The sequence below is a fragment of the Mytilus galloprovincialis genome, chromosome 8 (genome assembly GCF_965363235.1).
Source record: "Mytilus galloprovincialis chromosome 8, xbMytGall1.hap1.1, whole genome shotgun sequence".
Taxonomy (NCBI): Eukaryota; Metazoa; Mollusca; class Bivalvia; order Mytilida; family Mytilidae; genus Mytilus; species Mytilus galloprovincialis.
This window is the reverse complement of record NC_134845.1, coordinates 86,507,355-86,532,833: the sequence shown is the minus strand read 5'-3', so window position 1 is coordinate 86,532,833 and position 25,479 is coordinate 86,507,355. Positions and strand designations below refer to the sequence as shown.

The following is a 25,479-nucleotide window of genomic DNA, read 5'->3' as shown; positions in this document are numbered from 1 at the left end:
GACTAATGTTTTGTGGTGTTTGTGTTGCCTAGTCTTTCAGTTTTTTGTGCGTTGACAGTTTGTCTTTTGACTAATGTTTTGTGGTGTTTGTGTTGCCTAGTCTTTACAATTTTTTGTGCGTTACCAGCTTGTCTTTTGACTAATGTTTTGTGGTGTTTGTGTTGCCTAGTCTTTACAGTTTTTTGTGCGTTGCCAGCTTGTCTTTTGACTAATGTTTTGTGGTGTTTGTGTTGCCTAGTCTTACAGTTTTTTGTGCGTTGACAGCTTGTCTTTTGACTAATGTTTTGAGGTGTTTGTGTTGCCTAGTCTTTACAATTTTTTGTGCGTTGCCAGCTTGTCTTTTGACTAATGTTTTGTGGTGTTTGTGTTGCCTAGTCTTTACAGTTTTTTGTGCGTTGCCAGCTTGTCTTTTGACTAATGTTTTGTGGTGTTTGTGTTGCCTAGTCTTTACAGTTTTTTGTGCGTTGACAGTTTGTCTTTTGACTAATGTTTTGTGGTGTTTGTGTTGCCTAGTCTTTACAGTTTTTTGTGCGTTGACAGTTTGTCTTTTGACTAATGTTTTGTGGTGTTTGTGTTGCCTAGTCTTTACAGTTTTTTGTGGAGTTTGTGTTGCCTAGTCTTTACAGTTTTTTGTGGTGTTTGTGTTGCCTAGTCTTCACAGTTTTTCGTGGGGTTTGTGTTGCCTAGTCTTTACTGTTTTTTGTGGGGTTTGTATTGCCTAGTCTTTACAGTTTTTTGTGGGGTTTGTTTTGCCTAGTCTTTACAGTTGTTTGTGCGTTGACAGTTTGTCTTTTGACTAATGTTTTGTGGTGTTTGTGTTGCCTAGTCTTTACAGTTTTTTGTGCGTTGCCAGCTTGTCTTTTGACTAATGTTTTGTGGTGTTTGTGTTACCTAGTCTTTACAGTTTTTGTGCGTTGACAGTTTGTCTTTTGACTAATGTTTTGTGGTGTTTGTGTTGCCTAGTCTTTACAGTTTTTTGTGCGTTGCCAGCTAATCTTTCTTCTTTCTTTTGGTACCTCATTTATAAAATATAAAGAAGGATGAAATGAATTGCATCAATTTCAAATTGTCTGATTGGGAGTGAAAAAATCTTTGTATTGTGCTACCTTAAATGTAACATTTTTACTCTTCAAAGATATAGGATATTTCAAAGATTTATTTAGTGCGTTAAATACAATCAAAGTATTCTGGTGCATAACAGCATTAGTTAAGTGCAATAGAATAAAATTGAAAATATGTTAGTACCCAATGATGAATTCCATAATCTGTGTTATTTTATCTAGATGCAAACAAAAGTGATTAAGAAGCGTTTGAAATTCACCATGAGTGAAAAGTTCATAATAAAAAAATAAATACACTGTTAGTATCATTTAATAATCAAGTAAAAGGGTTGCATGTGTTTGCACTTTTAAACATTAATTTACCACGCTCATCTGACGTTCGTTTCAAATTCAGCCTGCCAATAATGTTATATCTTATTTTTTTCTTCCCTCATCAGGATTTGAACCCTTGCTTTCTGACAATAAATCGGAAATCACTATTTGGGGCACATGTTCGTTGTTGGTTTGTTCCATGTCAATATTTTATTGCATGATATAAAACAAGCCCTGATAACTATGTGGTTAACCAAATTTCCTGACATTTATTTAAGTAGTGACACTTGTCAGGACCCTTCTTTACGTTTTATTAGGAATTTGTTCTTGCAATGGATATTTTTGAAATATTTGCCAATGGACGTTAAGCCAACAATAAATCATGACAATATAGCATACGAAAATGGATAAACAGTCCAAATGTAGAACAATTTCAAATTGGTACATTTTCAAGGGGCCATATATATTAACGTAAGTGATTGATAAAAAGTAAAAGACGCATGTGTGAGAACACACACTTTATTATTTTGAAGCTGATCCAATTCAGTTATAGCTTGCCATGGTAAATAAAAATTTAAGAGAGCCGTGGTGTAGTGGTTAGTGCATCGGACTACTAACACAAAGGTTCCTGGTTCGATTCCCGTTTGGAATGAAAATTTCAGGAACTCAATTTTCGATTCTCCCTTGACACCATCTGCGAGTATGGCCTTCAGGAAACGATGATAGTCCGTCGGATGGGGACGATAAATGGCTGACCCATGTTAAGAGAGAGCCATATCTCTTGCACGTTAAAGACACCCTTGTAGATTTCGAAAAAGAGTAGGCTAATGCCGCTACAAGGCAGCACTCGCACCCGCAAAGTGGAAAGGGATTAATATAAGTTGCAAAACTTGTTTCCCAATCCACTATAAATAAATATGTTTAAATGGTAAATAAAATTCAAGCATTATCTTTTAAAAAGAGACTTTCCATATTAATTTTAAATACATTTTCAAAATACTACTAGTAAGCTTTCTTTAAGTCGGTTGTTTAAGAAAGTCATCAGCAATGGAATCGTATTTTCTACAGCAACTGATTTTTGGGTGTAAATAACATCCGTATGCTTTTACAGGATCTAGGCTGAGTGTTGTTTTCAAAATCAAGACGTTAATCTGCCTATGCTATTCATGTAAAATGGTTGACAAAATATATCAATTGATATTAATTGAAGTAAGTTCAAGATGGTGATGATACTACATGTATCACGTTATTGTATCAAAACCACAGTACTTGTGTAGTTGCCAAACAACCCAATAGCTTAACCACAACTATTACTAATTAAAAAACACACTGAGTGCATAATCTGCATATTGAATTGTTTCAACAGAGTACAACATTTTGGGAGGTTTATATAATGAGTCGGAAAGATATGTAGTATGCCTTTAAAGAACACAAGATAGGAATAGCGACCATAGGTGTGTCTCTTGTTTGCTTTGTTTGATATTTAAAGTTTTTTCTTCATAAGGAGGAAAAACATAAAATCTTTTTTTGTTGAAAATCTGTAATTTTATCACTCCCAGCATACGATGGTAGCCTGGCATTGTGTTTTAACGTCCATGTGTCCGTCTGTCAACTGTAATAGGTTGAAATTTTAATTTGGGTGAATATTTAAAAAAAATCTTATCAGAACATCTCCAACGGATTCGGGTTTTCGACCGGAAGGAAGAGAGAGAATTCCGTTTAGCACTGAAAAAAAGGTATGTTGGAAAACGGCTGAAATTCATTCTTGCAGTAGACTCACACGAACCACTCATTTAATAAGACGCCACAAGGTTTGTGTAACGTTCATATACACGAAGCATCATCTTAAACATCTCCATTCAGATCAGACGTGACTGAGTATTATAAATCCCGAACTTCCGAAACGGACGACTCTCTTGCACGAATTTTACTCCTGGCTGATTCAGTAATCCCTGGAGTAGGTCAACAATTAAAACAATACATATAGATCTGTTAAACTGTTCGTTTCTGTTAAAGTATTACTTAACTTTCAGAAAAAAAACTTATAAATTATTATGTAATACAAATACACGTATTTCATTCGCACAGCCAAGCAGGTGCATCGTTCTTAAATGTCTATAAAAAAATGTTTTGGTTTACTTAGAGCGATTTTGAGCAGCATTTCATGTCATTTAAACATATCTTACGAAACCGAATAAACAACCGATCGTAGCTAGTCTGATTTACAAGTACAAATGTTCAGAGTAAGTTAATCTGTTACAAAATCTAATGTTATTGCAACTTTTGTACAATCCCTTTTGCTACTTTTGCTAATACAATATGTTTAAACTGAAAAAAAAAGTCTTTAGTGCAGCAAGAAACATTTAAAGAATCGGTGACAAGCTTTTATCATTTTCTCGCTGTATTGAAGGCCCATTGGCGACCTTCGACTGCTTTCCGCTCTCCGTTCCGGTCTCTTAGACACGTTCCACATTTCCATTCTCAATTCTATTTGAGCAGAAACATCAAATATTTCTTTGGATATAGCAGACGACACTTATTTATCATATTTGAAGTCATTTCAACAAATAACTGCATATGACTACTTTTAAATTAACTAGCTTTATTTGTTACCTCATTTATTTTGGCCCTGTTTTATTTAATTGTTTACTGTCTAATATTTTTTGTATAGTGGTCATTATGTGCTGTTTATTGTTATTTGTATTTGATTGTACTTCCACTTCTGTTCAGAGAACTTGGTTGATGGTTTTATGTGTTTTATTGTTCAGTCCCATATTTAAGGGACGACATCAAAAGTTCAATGAAAGATAAAAAAAACTTAATTCACATAGTTTTTTCACTGACCCTCCACACCCCCCTCTTAACTTAATTTGGGAAAAATTGATTGACCAATAGGGATATATGTAAAATCGGTTTTAGATCAACAAAACTTGCAGCAATGTTGCCCCCTCCCCTCCCCACATCCCAAACTAGTTGATTTAAGTTTTTTTTTTATCCTACATCAATCTTTTGATGTCGTCCCTAAGGGAATTCCTGTTATTTTGTTCATGTACTATTTCGTTTCGATATATCTATATTTCTTTCTGCAATTAGAAAATGTACTAAAATGTTAACTTCTTATGAAGATATTTCAAATCAATTAATATGTGAATTATGTAAGGCACATGAGATACGTTTCGAAATACTTTTTGAAGAAAAAAATGCTTTACATGTAGACAGAAGCGAACGAATAAAATGTTAATAGATGTATACGATTTAACCTTAAACTCTAAAACCTTAATTTCTGCAATGGGTTAACAGTTGAGACTAACATATGCTCCTTGCAACGGGCACCAACGGGTGTCTTCACATTTATCCAACTTTGATCTCATCTATCAAACTTTTTTTTACCTGTTCTACTCATAATTTTAAAAAGTTGGATAAATGAGAATGAACCCACCAACGAACCACTCAAAAAGTTGATCTTAGGGTTGTTTAAACGAAGCATCAGCTTATAACTCATTATAGAATGGCACTTTTATTTTTAATGTATAAAATTACTGTTTTATTCAATGTATATGTAGGACTCGGAGGTGCGATGGGGACGCTGAAGTGCGATGGTCACGCTGAAGTGCGATGGTCCACGCCGAAGTACAATGGTCCTTTCGCTGAAGTGCGATGGTTTTGTGTATAACGTTTGAATAATACGCGTTTTCAAAATACAACATGGATTCGCAGGCAGGAGAATAGGGTTTTGTAGATGAAGGTTTCATGTTAACAAAGAAAAGTAAGGAAATAAGAAAGAAACAAACAATTCAAGTCCCGAACAGTTTTAAGCATTACATGTTTAGGTTAAAAAAACATGTTAAAACATTTTAGGCAGCAAAGCGGCTGAAAGATGAACTTGGTCACCAAATGGGCTAACCAGTATTCTGAATTATGCCGCAGACTTTTTGTACGATAAATACAGTATACTAATCTAAATATTAATCTTAATTCATCTAACGGTAAGCGTCACATGATTTTATGTGGGTAATTTAAAAATTAAAAAAAATATGATAGGATTATCCATAAGCAATTTTTCAATGATTTGGCTAAATCAAGTTCATATAATGTTGTTTTATTTCCGAGATTTTTTTGTTTTGTTTTGAAAGAACACCGTCGCTCTTGTTTTTTTTTATGGTTTCAGTCTAAAACATGTCAGACAGAAATTAACCTGACTAAACCCTACGTGTACTTCCCAATTTATCATCCTCATCCTTGTTTTTCGTGAAATAATTGACAAGTTTCGCTATTGGTAAAGCATAAATTTACTTGTCGGTATTAATTTTTACTTCGTGGATACTGTTCCGACATTCAAGGTACAACATGTATATATAAATTGAAGAAGAATGTGAGCAATTACTAAGTTTTATCATAATATTTGTACTATTATAAAGACCTACACGCTGAATCTTTTTTTTTTTATTTCTCCTTTGAACACCTTATTCCATACACTGTAAATCTAAGTGTTAATAAATAGAACACTGCTTGAACGCTTTTTTGTAACACTTTTTGAACGTGTAATGGTGTTCCAAATGTTTACACTAGTGTTCATCAAATGAATGTGTAGTGTTCAGTTTTTAATGCCTTTGTGTTTCATTTTTGAACATTTGATGTTAGAGACCTTAACACTAGTGTTCAACGATTTAACGTGTACGAATGTTCAAAATCTTAATACGTCGACGCGTTCAACAGCCATGTAACACTTTTTGAACACACAGAACATGTTTAAAAACCAAAATGTTATGATTCAGAACACCAGACGTTTACATTCAGAACAGTTGACATAGGTGTTCAAATTGATGGTGTTCAAATGTGGAACATGTTCTATTGTTAAGCGTACATAATTTTCCATAAGAACTAAACTGTTATAAAAACTATACTCAATCAGGCAAGATACCAGAATAAAACATATTTTAACAAGTAATTCTTTATATAATCAAATGAGCATATATGTAAGAAAAGTACACAAGAATACCTTATGATATCACAAGTAACAGTCAGTAAAATCACATACATAATGTTTTTAGGCTGACTTAAATATATCACAAATAATGATTTCCCCTACATGTACATGACAAGATAGTTGCTACATCATGTGTATCCTAACCAAAAAAGCATGTCAATGTGATAAGAAGATAGTTTATGATAAAGATATTTGTCACAATGAAAGTTTAAAAGTTTGCAAATTCCAACAGTTCTTGTACGATCACATACAATGTACGTTCCACTTTTCAGTGCGTCTTCACTTAAAGTTATATCAACTGGGTGGCATTTTATGTGTTGTTATCAACTTCCAATGTCAAAATCCTCGATAACAAGTAATGTCTATGAGCCTATATATCCTGCAAAATAAAATTTAAAATAATAGAAGAGAGTTTTAAATTTCATTAAGCATCAAATTATGCAATGGTTTTTATGCTTTAATTTCGATGTATACTAGAGTACAAATTGATATTCTATGGCAGTGAAATGCAAGTTTTGACATTATAAATGACAAAAGACGATTTCTTGACCTAAGGTATACATGGTATACAGATATAGAAATGATACACCTACATAAGCTAATATATATATATATATACATCTTCATGCCTTATATATCATGTACTGTAGTACGCCGCTAGATTAAAACTGACGAGGAAAGGTAACACACGGCCAGCGAAAGCCCTTTTTTTGAGAGCCCAGGTGGTCGTGTGGTCTAGCGGGACGGCTACAGTGCAAGCGATTTGGTGTCACGATATCACAGTAGCATGGGTTCGAATCCCGGCGAGGGAAGAACCAAAAATTTGCGAAAGCAAATTTACAGATCTAACATTGTTGGGTGGTTGTTTAGACGAGTTGTATATATATATATATATATATATATATATATATTGTTATACCTTTTTGACGTCTTTCTTTTTTCCAACACTTTATAGCATGCAGAAATGCTCTTTGTGGGATTATTGGCTACCGGTTCCTAATTAAAACATTTCAATCTAACGATTCCTGCAAATAAAAAAAAAACGAATGCATTTTCTAAGTCAAAAATGGTGTTCCAAATGTTTATACTAGTGTTCATTATTTGAATGTGTGGTGTTCAGTTTTTAATGCCTTTGTGTTTCATTTTTGAACACTTGATGTTAGAGTGATGAACACTTAATGTTCATCAATTGAATGTGTGGTGTTCAGTTTTTAATGCCTTTGTGTTTCATTTTTGAACACTTGATGTTAGAGTTCTTAACACTTAGTGTTCATCAATTGAATGTGTGGTGTTCAGTTTTTAATGTCTTTGTGTTTCATTTTTGAACACTTGATGTTAGAGTTCTTAACACTTAGTGTTCATCAATTGAATGTGTGGTGTTCAGTTTTTAATGCCTTTGTGTTTCATTTTTGAACACTTGATGTTAGAGTTCTTAACACTTAGTGTTCAGCTAATATACGTGGATGTAAAAAAATCATCATTTATTCCGTATAACAGACAGACGATCACAGACTGGCTATTCATCAGTTTAGGAAATCATCAGAACAAAGCTGACAGTTATTTACGTTTAATCTAAATCCTGTTCTTTAATTCGTCTTATCATGCTTATGTTGCCGGAATATTGAAAATTTGGATATAACAGTTATGAATATTTGACAAATATATATCTGACATGAGAAAATAACAGGGAAGCCATCGAACTACCTATAGAGATTATCCTAACTTGTTACTCACTTCTTTCCTGTTCATGTGGGATAGAAGTCCCTTCTCAAGCTCTCTTCCTTATGTGTATCCATTCTTCGTTAAAACCGCCTAAATCACCACCAGCCGATATCTGTTTCCGGTATTTGGTACCCAGGTATATTTTTTTTTAACGCGAGGTGTTCAAAATTTCGAACGATTTGAACACTGATTGAACATGTAATGTTAATAAACTGAACGGATCATGAAATAAGATAAACATCGACATATTTCTATTACGATATCATCATAACAGGCCTCATTGATATGCATAATTATGTCACTTATAAGTAAAACTAGTAATAATAATCAAATAAGTTCATAAACTATACATATATGCCAGCTTGGAAGTTCAATATTTCACAAGTACTAAATTATTAGTAAAAAATTCACAAGATCATCATCCTGCGTATACATTCATATTTTTTAATGAATTTCTTTGTAAATTTGCCAATTAGAAGGATAGAAAATCGGACAAACAACTATCTTCTTTTTAGATCAGAATTTGAACACCGGTGTTCACTGTGTCTGAACACACATGTTAATATTGTCAACACAAACGTTAAAACTTTGAACACGTCTCTAAGCATGAACATATGACGTTAAAATATTGAACATTCAGTGTACAAATTTTGAATGCGTCCGGACGCGTCAGGCGTCAGGTATATTTACAGTGTACTCTTTCAGCGAGCTAAAAGAATAATTAGAGACTTGGAAAATTAGATTAAAACACAGATTAAAGTCTTTGGTTTGATATAAACAGAAGTTAAAACATCTTCCAAATAAGAGGCTAGCAGCCACATATTAACGGTTTTATTTTATTCCAACAGCCCATGTGCATTTTCAAGCTTTTACTCAAAGTCCTAAGTTGGCCATCGCACTACAGCGTAAATATCAACAAGTTAACGTCACAATGTTACCATCGCACTTCAGCGTGTTAACCATCGCACTTTAGCGTAGACTATCGCACTTCAGCGTGACCATCGCGGTTCGGAGTACCATCGCGGTTCCTTATTCTAGGATGTAAAAAGTTTTTGTTTACTTAACTGGGTTTTTAGTAGCATTTCATGTTGTTTAAAATTATTTTACGAAATCTGCATGTGCATAACCATGCAGGTGCATTATTCAAGAATGTCTTAAAAGTTTATGTTTACTTAAAGAGTTTTCTAGAAGAATTTCATGTGGTTTTACGAAACTAAATTATAATAACTGATCGTAGTCCCTACATATATCTAGAACCACTAAAGAACTTGTGCACTAATCAGCCGGACTATAAGCTATGAACAAAGGAATATCAAAATTTCTGGCCCACAATGCATCTTACCACAAAGTAATAGATACGAAACATTGAAACCGTCAGCTATAGATCCCTCAACTTGATTTCTATAGCAGCGAGTACATTTTGACCCAGTTTCCCCACAAAAAATGTGACGTCTTTTATTTCTTTGTTCAAATTAGTTGTCGTTCATTTATAATGCTAGTTTGTATGTGTTTTACTTTAAAAACATATAGCAGTCCTAAGCAAATTAAGGTGGAAAGGTTTTTTTTACCTCTAGAAGCAAACCACATTTGTACCAAGTCAGGTTATCTGCACCATGTGTTGACATGTTCGTTGCTATTGGTATTATTACTGGTTTTAGTGGCTTTTGGTTTGTTCTGTTGTTCCGTCCAATATTTTTCGTGTAGCAAGGAGAACGCTACCACTATTTCGAAATTTTTAGGCGAAAATATGCTATCCTCTTCCTGTATCATTTCTTTTTAATATAGCCTAAGTAATTCTTGTAAATTAGAAAATTAAATTTAATGTTCATTTCTTATTTACAGATTTCAAATCAATTAATATCTAAAATAGACACCCGAGATAAAACGTTTCGAAATAAATTTTATAGAAAAACTTATAAAATATGTTAGGAGAGAGTACTTAACTTGCTACAAACAGCGACTTTTAAACAACTGGATCATTTCACGTTTTAAACGCACGAATACAAAGCTGTAGGTTGCATTTCTGTAAATATTGACAATGCAATTTCCCATGGGAACTCCTTTTACGGCTAAAACTGTACCACTTTTACTATGAAGTTTTGAAAAAAATCTTATCCTAGAATTGAAAGTTCATTTGCACCACAATTTTTTTCAAAGGTCAAAATATAGGGCTGTGCGGCATATTTTCAACGTTTATATGCCCCGAACTTCTCAGAGTTGAAACTTACACTAATTTTCTTAACTACCCCTACCTCGAATGAAAGGTTACCACAGATTTCAATGTAAACAATATGCACGTGTTTATTTACTGGTAACATTCCCCAGTTCTGTCTCTGCGATATGGAACACAGAGAGCATAACTGGGAACCAGTATGTAAACAAAATTAATTTTCTATGAATATTCTATTTCTCCCCAAAAGAGGCGTGTTGTCAGAAACAGCTGTATTTACAAAGTGCAACCTGTAAATTTAATTGTTGTATGATTTGTACCACTTAAAATTTTCATAAAAAAGATCATTAAAATCATAATTTCCAAGACATTTTCCATGTAATCCTTAAATGTCAAACAAGAAGATGTTTTAATGGTGGACAAGAGAGAACGATTTTAATATAAAAATTGAGGATAATTATGGAAGCTGGCGTTAGCTAATTTTGCGTTTTCGCAATATCGTGTTGTATATTTAATGAAACATGAAAAAACCCAAAATTGCGAAAAAGTTTTCACTCTCGGGATTTCAAAATTTTACTTTTGCATTTGTTGCCTTTTTAACTTGTAATGTACTTTTTAGTCGGCTTCCATAGATAACAAGAGTTTTGCTAGAATGTTTATTTTAAAGAAGAAGAAACATACAAACTTCTACAAATGTACATACATATTTAGAAACTACCAATGACAACTAGATTCAACATTGCTCCTATTTATCTGTGCCCCATTTTGGCACTGCTTAAGAGTTGAATTTGATTCAAAGCCGAAACGAAATTTAAATGAGGTTGCAAAGGAACAAACGACACATTTCTTCTTTGTAATTCTTGACCATCTGCTACACATATAAGTTTTCTGTTCGTTTTGAAATTCGAAAATATACACATATATATATTTAGAAAGCATCTGTTTTTTTCGAAGTTACATACATTTTGTTTGGTTTGTTTGTTTTTTCTATTGCATAAAAAGATGTTAGGTTTTTCAACTATTTGTCTTGCATACCTGTCAGGTGAGTCACACCAAAGAATGAAGGCATCACCTATAAACGTTTAACACCACGTAAAAGTCATACTGATGTTTTTTTTTCTTTTTATCAAATTCAAGGCAAAGGGAAGTCTAAATTGAATAATAATAGCATTTGTATAAATGAAAGTCATTACACTATAACAAGAATGTGTTTTTATGAAATATATGTCGGAATTATCGAGTGGTGAAACACTTTTGACCTCCGGCTGTATTTTCAGTATTTTGCTTTAAGATAGAGTTTGCCTTAAGACTAAGGAATCTTGTTTTTGTTTTGATAATTTTTGTAATCCTTGATAAATTTATCTGTAGAATTTTCAAGTTTTTGCTGCCTTTTTCAACCCTGACTTTTGATCAGGTACACAAAATTACAACTAGACTAGTCAATTTACCTTTAGGATAAGAATGCATCATCATTTCATAACATGTGGAGCAGGATCTGCTTACCATTCCGGAGCACTTGAGCCTGAGCACCTCTTATATTTGGTGTGGTTTCCTGTTGCTTAGTCTTAAGTTTCCTATGTTGTGTCTTGTGTATTAATTTTTGTTTTTCTGTTTGTCTTTTCTTTGTTAGCCATGACGTTGTCAGGCTACTTTTGGATCTATGAGTTTGAATGTCTCTCTGGTATCTTTTGTCCAGCTATTTTACAAACCATGTGATTTAGTTGTTATTTTTGAAAAACTAATATCATTTGATTCCATATTGAACCAAATACAAGTAATCATATATATTTTTAAATCAATACTCAGTCTGTAAAACAAATAAAAAACAAGCTTTGTTCTAATACCATAAACACATGGTTTAGCTTTACCTTTATCACAAATATGGTTCTGTTTTAAAGTATAAATTGAATACCGTTACATAAAAAGGAGAGGGTATCAATCTATTATATAAAAAGGCATATTTCAGAGAAAAACGGATGAATATCATATCCAAGAGGATAACGACAAAAATATGAACATTTGTCCACATGACACATCACAGAATATTGCATTCGTCATTACTCGGCCGAATCCACGCATTCATCTGCGGAGGGTAGCGGATTCATCCGAGGATTGACGATTGAGGATGGAGCAATACAAACTCGACATAAACAAACAGAAGATGGACGCAAGTATTTCCGAAGGGTCAACAGTTCCTGCTCTACCCATGACACCCATTATATAAAGTTTAGCTGCGTTAAGTTTTGACATCATTGATCATTATTTGTACTATGTTCCCGACATGTAATATTTTCACCTTTTAGCGGTAAATTTAACATTGTCATAAAGCCGGCGGGGTTTTGTTAGCCACAAAACCAAGTTCAACCCAACATTTTTCTTAAAATGACCTGTACCAAGCCAGGAATATGGCAGTTATTATCTTATAGTTCGTTTCTATGTATGTTACATTGACGTGTGTTTTTTGTTGCACTTCAGTGTTCTGTCCTCTATAGTTGATGTGTTTCCCTTTGTTTTAGTTTGTAACCAGGATTTGTTGCTTCTCAATCGATTTATGACTTTTGAACAGCGGTATACTACTGTTGCCTTTATTAATGACGTGTGAATTGAGTCTAGTCTTTTTCTCGTTTGAATTGTTTTACTTCGTCTTATCAGGGGCCTTTTATAGCTGACTATGCGGTATGGGCTTTGCTCATTGTTGAAGGCCGTACGGTGACCTATAGTTGTTAATGTCTGTGTCATGTGGACAGGTGTCTCATTGGCAATCATACCACATCTTCTTTTTTATATTTGCACTTACATTTTTTTGATGATACAATTTCTCAAGAAAAATTCGGGTAACTTACGCTACTCAAATGCAAAACATTTCTATGATCAGAATGAACATCCATGTGATATACTATGAAAGGTTTAGGCGGATGAGTTATTACGGACATTACAAGACTATTTTGAGATAACATGTGTTAAGGCGATGCCAAATTGACTTCTACTCAACAACTCCTTTCATTCACATTAATATGCCAATTGTATTTTTGTTATTATAATTTAAATTATTATAAGTGACCTGTTTAATTTTTGAGGTGTATACCTTTTTAGAAACATATGTGTTTAACAATAAATATGTATGTACTTTAGTTTTAATTACTGGATATTATAATTATTTTATTAATATATGTCACTGAACTCGTGTATGTTTCTTGTTGCACCTGTGAATTGGGAGAAAACAGACATAAGTGAGGTATGCCGAATAAACTAGTTTCTGTGCCATTAATGGCAGCTGATGTGTTTTATACGTTCTACACATGATTTTGAACATTATCGAGTTTTGAAAATTCATACAAAAAAAAAAAGAAATTTATATAAAAATAAGAAGATTTGGTATGATTGCAAATGAGACAACTATCAACCAAAGTTCAAATAAAGTGGATGTAAGCTATTAAAGACAACCGTAAGGCCTTCAACAATGTCACAAAAACGTGTACTCGGCTATAAAAGGCCCCAACATAATTGAATTTAAATTATTTTTAAGGAGTCATAAGGATATCCTCGATGCATTGAAAACGCATTATTGGTCCTATATCTGCTCAAGGGCGGATCCAGCCATTTGAAAAAGGGAGGGGTTCCCAACATAGGATAAAGGGGGGTTCCAACTACATGTCCCCATTCAAATGCATTGATTGGCCAAAAAAGGGGGGTCCAACCACAGGACCCCCTTCCCCTGGATCCGCTACTGCTTCTCTTTATCTCTTTTACACATTCCCCGTGTCAATTCTCAATTCTATTGAATAGTCATGAAAAATGAAAATACACCGTAATATAACAGTAAAAACTAGAATGTTTACATAACCCATTTGTTTTTTTTTTTGGAAAACAAGGTGAACAAACGATGTTTTAAATGCCTCTGAATATTTAGGTTCTTATATTTTGTTTATATGTTATGATTATTTTGTCGAGTGAATGTGTATACTTTAAATTCCTCAAATAAACAAGATCAACACTTGACCATGTATTGTATGCATCAGATGCCAATTAATACTTATGAATGCCATGACAGCAAGCTGTCCTGTAGGAATTTATAGTATCATTGAGAAACAGGTTATTGCAACAGTGCCACACTTGAACCTTAACCTCCTCTAAGTCCTATAGGGACTTATATATACAATTGAGAAACAGGTTATTGCAACAATATAAAAAAGATGTGGTATGGTTGTCAATGAGACACCTCTCCACAAGAGACCAAAATGACACTGAAATTAACAACTATAGGTCACTGTACGGCCTTCAACAATGAGCAAAGCCCATACCGCATAGTCAGCTATAAAAGCCATGCTTGAACCTTGGTCTCTGAACCTTGTGTGTTTCTATACAGAATTTCTGATCCTTATTTTCTACCAACCAGAAAAGTTAGTATATGGCACTGAGCTTCGCAGGTTTATCCAACAAGATGCTTCACCAGCATTCACCATAGAACAAATATAACGTAAGATCGGCTAGAAAGAAATATTGGTGTCATAAGTGTGCGTGTAATATCATGCGTTATCTATCCATTAGGCTGTGATATATTTAACACTACCTGGAAAAAAGAATAGAATGGCATTGTAAATATATTTTCACTTAACTATCACACATTTTTATCTAGCGGTCTGCTGAAGCTCGCCTCCGGGTGCGTGCTTTTTAGGCTTTGTTGCAGACCCGTTGGTTGCCATGGACAGTTTTCTGCTCTTTGGTCCGGTTGTTGTATCTTTGACACATTTCCAATTTCCATTCTCAATTTTGTATATTACAGTTATTATAATATCGTATGATTAATAATTGATTATCTGGTTTTCTACACTTACAGATATCGTTAAATAGCAGTCGCTAACCACAATATAACCTTTTTGGCGAGTCAGCGTGCGTCGATCATGAATATCGTTGCAGTAATGAAACATTAGTTCGGAGGACGTGTTTTTCAACAGATTGTCGACATTCAAATGGGAACAAACTGTGCCCCTCTACTTGCTGACTTGTTTCTTTATTATTATGAGGCTGACTTCATGCAGGAACTTTTTAGGAAGAAAGATAAGAAGTTAGCAATATCATTTAACTCTACTTTCCGCTATATAGATGATGTTCTTTCACTAAATAATTCAAAATTTGGTGACTATGTGAAACGCATCTATCCCACCAAGCTAGAGATAAAGGATACCACAGATACAGTTAAGTCGGCCTCATATCTTGACTTACATCTAGAAATTGACAATGAGGGTCGGTTGAAAACAAAACTTTACGACAAAAGAGATGATTTCAGCTTTCCTATTGTGAACTTTCCATTTCTACGTAGCAACATTCCAGCAGCACCTGCATACGGGGTATATATCTCCCAATTGATACGATATTCCCGTGCTTGCATTTCCTATCATGATTTCCTTGATAGAGGGTTGCTGCTCACAAGGAAGCTATTAAACCAAGAGTTCCAAATGGTGAAGTTGAAATCATCACTTCGTAAATTTTACGGACGCCATCACGAGTTGGTTGACCGTTATGGAATAACCGTTTCACAAATGATATCGGATATGTTCCTTACGTCGTAACTACAATCCCCTTCCCTTTCATGAATGTGACCTACCGAATTAGACTATTTACCGAATTTGTTATCACATAAACAACACGATGGGTGCCACATGTTGAACAGGATCTGCTTACCCTTCCGGAGCACCGGAGATCACCCCTAGTTTTTTGGGGGGTTCGTGTTGTTTATTCTTTAGTTTTCTATGTTGTGTCATGTGTGCTGTTTTTTGTTGGTTTTTTTCATTTTTAGCCATGACGTTGTCAGTTTGTTTTAGATTTATGAGTTTGACTGTCCCTTTAATTGGTATCTTTCGTCCCTCTTTTAGACAGATATATAATAAAGAAGATGTGGAATGATTTCCAATGAGACAACACAGAAAACAGAAATTAACAACTATAGGTCACCGTACGGCCTTCAACAATGAGAAAAGCCCATACCGCATATATATAGTCAGCTTTAAAAGGTCCCGACAAGACAATGTAAAACAATTCAAACGAGAAAACTAACGGCCTTATTTATGAAAAATAAAAAGGTAACAAATAAACAAACGACAACCACTGAATTACAGGCTCCTGACTTGGGACAGCCACATACATACATAATGTGGCGGGGTTAAACATGTTAGCGGGATCCCAATCCTCGCCTTAACCTGGGACAGTGGTATAACAGTATACAGCATAAGAATTCGAACGAACGATAAAAATGAGACGTCTATTTGAAGCCAGAGAGCATTTTGTTTCACTTTATTAGCGAGGCAAAAAGTACAAGTAACCTCTTTTTAAACAATTAGCGTGAAAAAAGAATTATAACTTAATAATCACATTTACAATTATATAACGCAAACAAAGAACGGCTGAAATATGTATAATTACATTATTCACAACACGCGAAAACATCCTCATAAAATACAACTAATGGTACATTTATTAAACCATTTTTACAATAAGTACGAAAACAAGGTTAACAAATGATCACTGAATTCCAATCTGCAATCATTCTACAATATATTGTTTAGATGTTACAATTGTTTTGCGAGTGAATGTATGATGTTGGAATTTCTAATAAGATAGACAAGATCATGAAAATAGCATATATATCATCAAACTGATAAAACCATATGCTTTTGCATTTTGTTTGTTGTTTTCGGAATCTTTTAAAATCTGTCTAATTGGAAACAGGTCAAGGTATTTATTTTCAAGGTAGAAATACATGTGTTTGTGTTTAAGGAAATATGGTTTGAAATTCCCAGAATTGTTTTGAATTGTAATACATTATAATGTATTTACCAAAACGACGACAACAACACTATAACACCTGTGAGGATCCAAGATTTTAAAAAGGGAGATCGGAGGTGGACTTGGCAAAATATGTAGCGTCACAAGTTGGACAGGGATCCCTCCTCTAAATTCTTATCTGCAACAACAAATATAATAATAATGTGAAAATAGTATAGAATAATATGGAAAGTGTATGATTTTTGATAAAGACCTCCTCGGTCGTCGCTTGCATGGTAGCGTGATCTCTTAGAGAACAGAAGGTCTAAGGTCAAATCCTCGCTCGGGTAGAGTACAGACTTTGAAATTGGTTTTGATGTTCGTGGCATTTGAAGATAAGAGAAATGATTGCTCGGTTTAGTTTTACATTTCCAAAGTGTGACTTGTCTTCCAACATTTGTCCAAGGAAAATGTTGCAAGGTAACACAATATAAATCTTAAAGAAGTACGACGCAGGGTATCTTAAAGTGGTATAATCAGACTTTTTAGGCACAAATAAGAAATACTAGCTGGTTTTACTTGTATTGATTCTAAACTCCATTTGCACATAAATCTCAACGTCATAAGTAGCATGACGTTACTATACATACATAGCGGTACCGCGAACGTCTAATGAACACAGTCCTGAACATCCTGGGGGGCCGCGAATGAAAATTTAAGCAATAAATAAAGAAAAAACTTTAAAATGAAATAACTATTGTCTCTCAAGCTTGCATCCGTAAAAGGACCCGAATGGCTCACTGACAAATCAAACTGGCCACAGTGGAAGAATAAAGAATCGCACATTCTTAGCACTACAATTGAGCAAGGACAATCAACTAGTGAACCGCAACAGAAAATCAGATCTTATGAAGGAATAAGTAACATTATGGATATAGAACGCTACAGCTCATACCAAAAACTTTTGCGTATAACAGCATACATGTACAGATTCATAAACAACTGTAGAAATAATGACAAACTAACAGGAAATCTTAGTGTCAATGAAATTCAGACTGCTTCGACTTCATGGATCCGAGATTCGCAACTACGTAAATACCCGGATGTTATTGAGTGTTTAAATAACAAATCAGAGAAAAATGTGCTAGTGAAGCAACTTAGATTGTACATGGACAAAATGAACATTATCCGTTGTGGCGGAAGAATTAACAATGCACCTATTGATGAATCAGCTAAATTTCCAGTACTAATACCGAACAAAGACAGACTTTGTAAATTAATTGTGATGGATGCACACGCAAGGAATTTTCACTCTGGATTAGAAAGTACAGTGACATTTATTCGCCAGTCTTACTGGATTCCGTCGATTCGACAATGTGTGAAATCAATACTCCGTAATTGCGTTACTTGCCGTAAAATTACAGGAAGACCCTATTTTACACCCGACCCCCCACCACTGCCATCCGACAGACTTAATGATTCACCACCGTTTACCGTAACCGGTGTCGACTTCACAGGAGCATTGAATGTGAGAACAAAAAGCAACGGTATTAGTAAAGCATATATTTGTCTATTCACCTGCGCTAACACTAGAGCTGTGCATTTGGAAATCGTTGAAGACCTTACAGAACAAACATTCATTCTAGCGTTTAGGAGATTCACCAGCCGCAAATCGTTACCAAAAATCATGATGTCTGACAATTGTACAACATATACCGCAGCAGCGAAGGAAATTGAAATGCTTACAAAATCTACTACTATTCAGGAACAACTCAACATATATGGAACTCAGTGGAAATTTATTCCGAAGCGTGCACCATGGTATGGTGGTTGGTGGGAGCGATTGATCATGAGCGGGTTGAGCAGAGGCGGGTTGAGCAGAGGCGGAATGTGAAGGGTCGCTATAACTGACAAAATCTTTTGCATTTGTACTGAGTGTGGATGTATTGACAAGAATGAGCTTTTGTATTTGCGTTATTTTTCCATCTAATGTGTAAGCATACTCATCTGAATCGACGATCTCGGCTTCTACTTCTCCTTCATCAAGATTTTCTAGAATGTCCTCATTAAGTTTTTGTAGTGTCTCTTGTTTCTTCAACAGATTGTTCACAATTTTAGTTAACTCTTCAGTGTTCACGGGCTCATCTCCGTCGTCTCGGATGTCCTCAAATTTCTTCAAAAGTCGGGAAATAACGCTTCTGTGTCCTGCACGTATAGAACGTAGTTTGGAACTCATCTTGGTCCTACGGCACCAATATCTTAGAGTGGTATAATCAGACTTTTTAGGCACAAATAAGAAATACTAGCTGGTTTTACTTGTATTGATTCTAAACTCCATTTGCACATAAATCTCAACGTCATAAGTAGCATGACGTTACTATACATACATAGCGGTACCGCGAACGTCTAATGAACACAGTCCTGAACACAGGGTAACTTCGTTTCACAATTTAAATGTGCCTGTAATATTCCTCGCTGGACGTTATGAGCAACCATCAATCGACCAATCATTTAAAGATTTTATCCGTCTGAATATAAATTCATCGATAATTCCACAATTTATAAAAACTACCTTTGCAACATTCGTCATGTTAGTAATTCATAAAATTATAAAGAGAAAAAAATCATTAAAAAGAAAGATGCTAAACGATTCTTTGTTTGTCTTTCAGAAACTGCAAGGTTATCATAGCTAACGTTTTTGAGCCCTGAAGCAACCAACCAAATATGTATTCTGTATAATTCGTGTTACCAGATTACTCAAATCATCATATAAAGAGCGCGTTAACGTTCTAAAAAGTGTAAAAAAAAATTATAATAAGACAGAGTACCTTCTTATGATGTAAATCCTTTTTACACTACTTCGAAATACCAACAATGGTGGTAAAATACATTTTAATTGTAGTTTAATATATATATTTTTAATTAGCATTTTATTATTCATCTGCTAACTTAAAATATCATAACTGAATAATTTATAGAACAGAGAGTCGTTCAAATATAACTAAACTATTCCACAAATCATAACAAAATACCTTAGATATTAATGCCTGCAATATAGAACTTATAACAAGATATATCAACACGAAATAGAGGAAAAAGAACAGGTGCGTGCAATTTCGCCGTGACGCAAACTAATAGCAAACTAATACATAAAATAAGTTTATCAAATTATGTTACGAAACGGAATATAGAATTAAAAGTGAAAGTACGATTGTATGTTACTTATATGAAATAGACTATATCTACAGGTAGTGTTACAGCCGTGCCATATAAGTCGGCTATGACGTAGGCATTGGTAATCATTCTCATCTAGAATGGCGGACAAAATCAAGCAAATACTACCTATCAGTAGAAGAATACTTAAGATTTCTGAGTAATTAACTAAATAGCCTTCTTGTACACGCTATGTAATGAGAAATAATTCAGTCATAATTATATTTTATTGCGATATTGCTGTGCTTTAAAGATAGTGAAAATTAGGTTGTTATGTCGTTAAACTTGTTTTGTTTATAGTTTTTGTGACTTTACTCAAGAAATGTAAGACGATGTTATTGACTTTGAAAATTCATACATTAACTGCTTTGTGGTTAAGTTGCTTAAAAATTGTGTTTCTTGGAAGGATTTTTATATTTTGTGATGAACACTGAACAACAGACCCAATGGGAGTGGTTAGACAAGTTTTGCGCGAAAAAAGTAAGTAGATTTATGCAAATACGAAATGATGAAACATGCATGTAAATTGCGTTTTGATAGTATACATAGATAAAATGCACACCAAAAATATATAAATTCTAAGAACGATTAAATTGATGAATTGAACACAATTTGGAATATTTAATCATGATAAGCTTCAAACATTTTAACACAAAATCACAACCTGATCGTAGAAATCTGATTGCGACATATCACAATAGCTTATCGCAACCATCTTCCAATATTTTAAAGTATCTCAATGGCACTATACTTATGTCAATCTGTGGACGACCAACACTGATTTCGGGTGCAAACTGATGACCGGATAGGACTGAAATCTGACAAAGTCACGTATATAGATATAAGATGTGGTATGAGTGCCATTTACTGTACATTGAGACAACTTTCCATCCAAGTCACAGTTTGTAAAAAAACAAAATCAAAGGTCTAAGTACGGTCTCCAACACGAGCCTTGGCTCACTCCGAACAATCAAGCTGCAATGGTCTCAACAATGATCAACAATGACATGTGTAAAACCATCCAAACAGAATAAGCATACTAACTTTAAGCATAAGAATGACATGGTTCCGAAAGCAAATCTTATAAAATAATAAGTTGCATATTACCAAACTTAAAGGTACTACTATCATAAAGTTGAGTTTGATCTGAGGTCTACTTCTCGTTGGATAGAACTGACACATCAGTAAAAAACGAATCAAGCATATATCATGTATATATACTACATGTATAAAATGTATTGTGTAGTCTAAGAAAGACATGGTTCCGAAAGCAATTCTTAAAACATAACAGGATGCATATTATAATTATTTGTTTAATTGAATGATTTGTGTAACATTTGTTATCCTTTATGTTTTATTAAAAATGGATGGATGGTGAGAAAGAGGTTCACGTTTATGCACGTGAACAAGGAACAGTACAGGTTGTTATAGGAACCAGGTTTAGAGATCTGTGTTCTTGTGACGCTTATTGCGTAAGACAATTACCAAAGTGTAAACGTTATACCATGGACGTATTATATTGACGTCAATATAATACAGTCTGCCATGGTTAGACCGAAGAAACTCCCAATATAAAAACAAAATAAGTAAATAAATAAATAAATCAATTAATTATGTGTTATTGATTCTGATGGAAACGTACATTGTCGTAAGAACAAATGTACTAATTATACAAAAAATTAATTGGCATAACTAAGAAGATTTTTTTCTTCACCCAGACTTGGCAAGAGATATTTTTCAGAGATGATATTTTCACACAACAAATGTATTATTCATTAAGTATCATTTTGCATACATTAGGAGATAATAATTCACACGTTGTTTACATTTCACACATATATATCAAGCTTTATTGCTAAAGCAAACAAGTCAAATATTCACTTTGGTGGTCTACTTCGAATTCGATCACAAATGTATTTATAGACTTGGTTCATAATTGATCATAATTGTTATTATAAGAAAATGCAGCTTGAATATAGAGAGTTTTCAAAATGTACACTATAGAAATTTGAACTGCTGACTTTTCGTGTTCGACTTAAAACAACCAAGCTGATCTTTGACGACATGCTTTATCTATAATCGACGTGTGTTGTAATCGCTACTAGATTTTTAAAAAGTCACAGTCAATAAATACATAGAATTCCGCAAAATAAAAAAACCCTACAAAGGCCATTTTGGAATAAAAGGAAATATTTTGTAAACGTCAATGAGACAGCATACTGATATCAAATAGACATGATAGACATGCACTCAAACTTAAGGATGTTTGCTTGTCATGTTTCGGAATTTTTGTCAGATTTTCGAAATCCTCTGGTTTTATCAATTTGAATGCCTTAAAAAGTTTTGCCCATGTACCCCATTTTTCTTTTTATTGATCTTATACATGTATAATTATAAGCCGTATGTAAAAGTCTTACAAAATCTTATTTATTTTTTAATAGTTTTTGAGAACTTTGACTGGTCAATGATAAAGCTAAGAAAAACCAAGAGAGAGCATTTTCCCGCTAAATTTTGATGGATAATATCTCGAAAACAATCACATTGACCCCTATATTTGTTTTGCTTTTTTTATTCCTCGATGAATCCTCCATCAATATATACTAGTTTTATAGAAGGTTTTTTTATTCTGAAACTGAGCAGCGAACTTCCTTAAGATATATTATCATAGTGCAACACAAAAGACATCGTATAATTTATTCCAAAACAACACAATATTAATTTCGTGCGTCCAAAACGCATTCTAGATTTACCTTAACCCATAATTGTCGAAGTGAGATAAAAAAAAAAAAGCCATTCTAGATTTAACTGAACCCGTAACGGTCGAAGTTAAATAGCCGTTGAAAAAGTCCCGGGCTCGTAAAACCACGTCAGTTTAGAAATCCGATCGCAGTACTAATTTATCGTAATCTAGTCCACCATTCCATCTAAAGCTTCTCACAAATAAGTGAACACAACAGGGGACTCCAGTTTAAATTAATCGTAGGACTGTAGAAAAAGCCGTCCGTTTGGAACAAATCTCAACTAAAGAAGCTTTATGCATACAGGCCCAGGAATGTATAAATACGAGGAAACATGCGTTGTAAATATAAATGCAAATGAAACAGCAGTGCCACTGACCACCTGAAAAGATTATAAAGAATAAATATTTTGATGAATGGTATTTACATTAATATATATATATATATATATATATATATATATATATGAGTAAAAACGTGTAATAAAATAAAAATAAAAAGTATTTGCCAAAATGCTAGTCGCTAAATGCAAGGAAATAATATGATGCAGGACAAATTGTGAACATAAATGTATAGCCAAAATCGCCAGTCATTTGGTATCAAGTGAGAGGTTTAGCTAGCTAAAAAAGCAGGTTCAATCCACCATTTTCTACATTTGAAAATGCCTGTACCAAGTCAGGAATATGACAGTTCTTGTCCATTCGGTTTTGATGCGTTTTATTATTTGATTTTGCAATGTGATTATAGACTTTCCGAATTGATTTTCCTCTGACTTCAGTATTTTTGTGATTTTACTTTTTATAGTAACCAAACAATTAGACTGAAGACACCAAGGGAATATGTAAAAATCACAGGTCGAAGATAAACTGAAACCTTTATGACAAAAAAATGTAACGGCGAAAAGACGAAAAAAAACCCTCAGCAATCACTGAAGACTGAGCATACACGTATCAACAGTTTCATATAAGCCCTATATTGAACCATGAGTCCAAGACTGAAAGAGATTCATTATAAAAACAATTCCTCAAAATAAAGATAAAATTAAAACTTCGGGACAAATTAACGCCGAGCAAAATGGAATCGAAAGTACATAGCGGTATACCAAGTTATTGAGTATGACCTACAAGTCAGTTTGATAAAAACGTGTTGTTGTTTTTAATCTGATGAAAAGCATACCAGTTTAACGCAGCATAGCTGAGATGTATAGCAGGGTTCAATAACATGTCACTGTTGCATATAAACAACACCCCCTCCACTCAGTAGATATGTATTGTATAATTACAAGTGACTGACAGTTTACAATGGGTTCGAATTGTATAGTAAATCCATGTAACAACAGTAAAGTCACTCACAACTTTTTGGAATTTTGGATCCTAAATGCTCTTCAACTTTGTACTTGTTTGGCTATATAAATATTTTGATATGAGCGTCACTGATGAGTCTTATGTAGACGAAACGCGCGTCTGGCGTACAAAATTATAATCCTGGTACTTTGATAACTATTAACATAATCTTCGTTTAATGTTGTCTACCCATGCCTGGTAGCAGAGACGGATTTAGGAGGGGGAGGGGGTAAGGGCCCGCCCCCACTTATGAAAATTTCTGGATCTGCCACTAGGTAGGTAGGTAGATCGGAAAATTAAGCGTTCACTATTTGTTTAGTCCTATCATTGAATTTGGTCCATACCTTCAGCCTGAGCTAATTTCCATAAATCTATTTGGTTAAGATTTGTTCCGAACTTGCGGATTTTCTATATGTCCTAGTAAGATAAATTAGGACAATAATTGGATATCTTAACTTAAGTGGTTTTATGCATATCAAGCCTGTAGTCGAAATTTTGTCTGCTTATGATTCTGTTGCTGTGTGTACTAGTAACTGACTTAAAAAAATTAGTTTTTTTCACATTTGTTAAACATTTTCTTTCAAAATCTCTAAAAATCAAGTTAAGTTGGAACAGACAAAGACAAATGGATAACATGCTCTAAACCCATTTAAGTAAGACAATGAAATATGTTAAAACTAAATATTCACTTTGAGATAAGAATAAAGATATACTTTTCAGTGAAATCTAATAATTCATGTATACTAAATCTTTCAAAAAGATAGTGTCCTACGACCACCTTCAACCTATAACCTTGTATTTTCAAGAACTTATATATTTATAGATAATGAACGTGGAAATATAATTATGTATATCTAATCAGGTGTTACTATGCATATTGTTGTGCATTTTGATGCACACTGCTGCCTGATGACTCACTCCCAAGCGATTCCATTTTTATCTTATTTCTACGTTTGTGTTTATCATTAGTGCTATTTTTACAAACGTCAAATATTCAGTATATTTACGAAGGCCACCTCTACGTCTTTATAGATTAAAGCGTATAATTATTTAACAGAAGTGTTTATGACTGGCTAGAAATAGGAGTCGGTCATTTACAAGAATTAGGTTTTGAAGTAGTTGTACTATAAATCAAATGAAAACTACTTGTTTAAGTCTGTTCGTTGATTGC

General features: G+C 33.8%; 1 protein-coding gene across 1 annotated transcript in view; it reads left to right on the top strand.

Moving 5' to 3' along the window:
- Positions 1-20,379: 20,379 nt before the first annotated feature.
- The window catches only part of LOC143042730 (rho GTPase-activating protein 6-like), a 72,594-nt gene continuing 67,494 nt past the window's right edge, over positions 20,380-25,479 (top strand). The window contains exon 1 of the mRNA XM_076215170.1: positions 20,380-20,707. Coding sequence (XP_076071285.1) covers positions 20,674-20,707 — 34 coding nt within the window. The 5' untranslated portion in view covers positions 20,380-20,673. The remainder of the gene's footprint in view (positions 20,708-25,479) is intronic.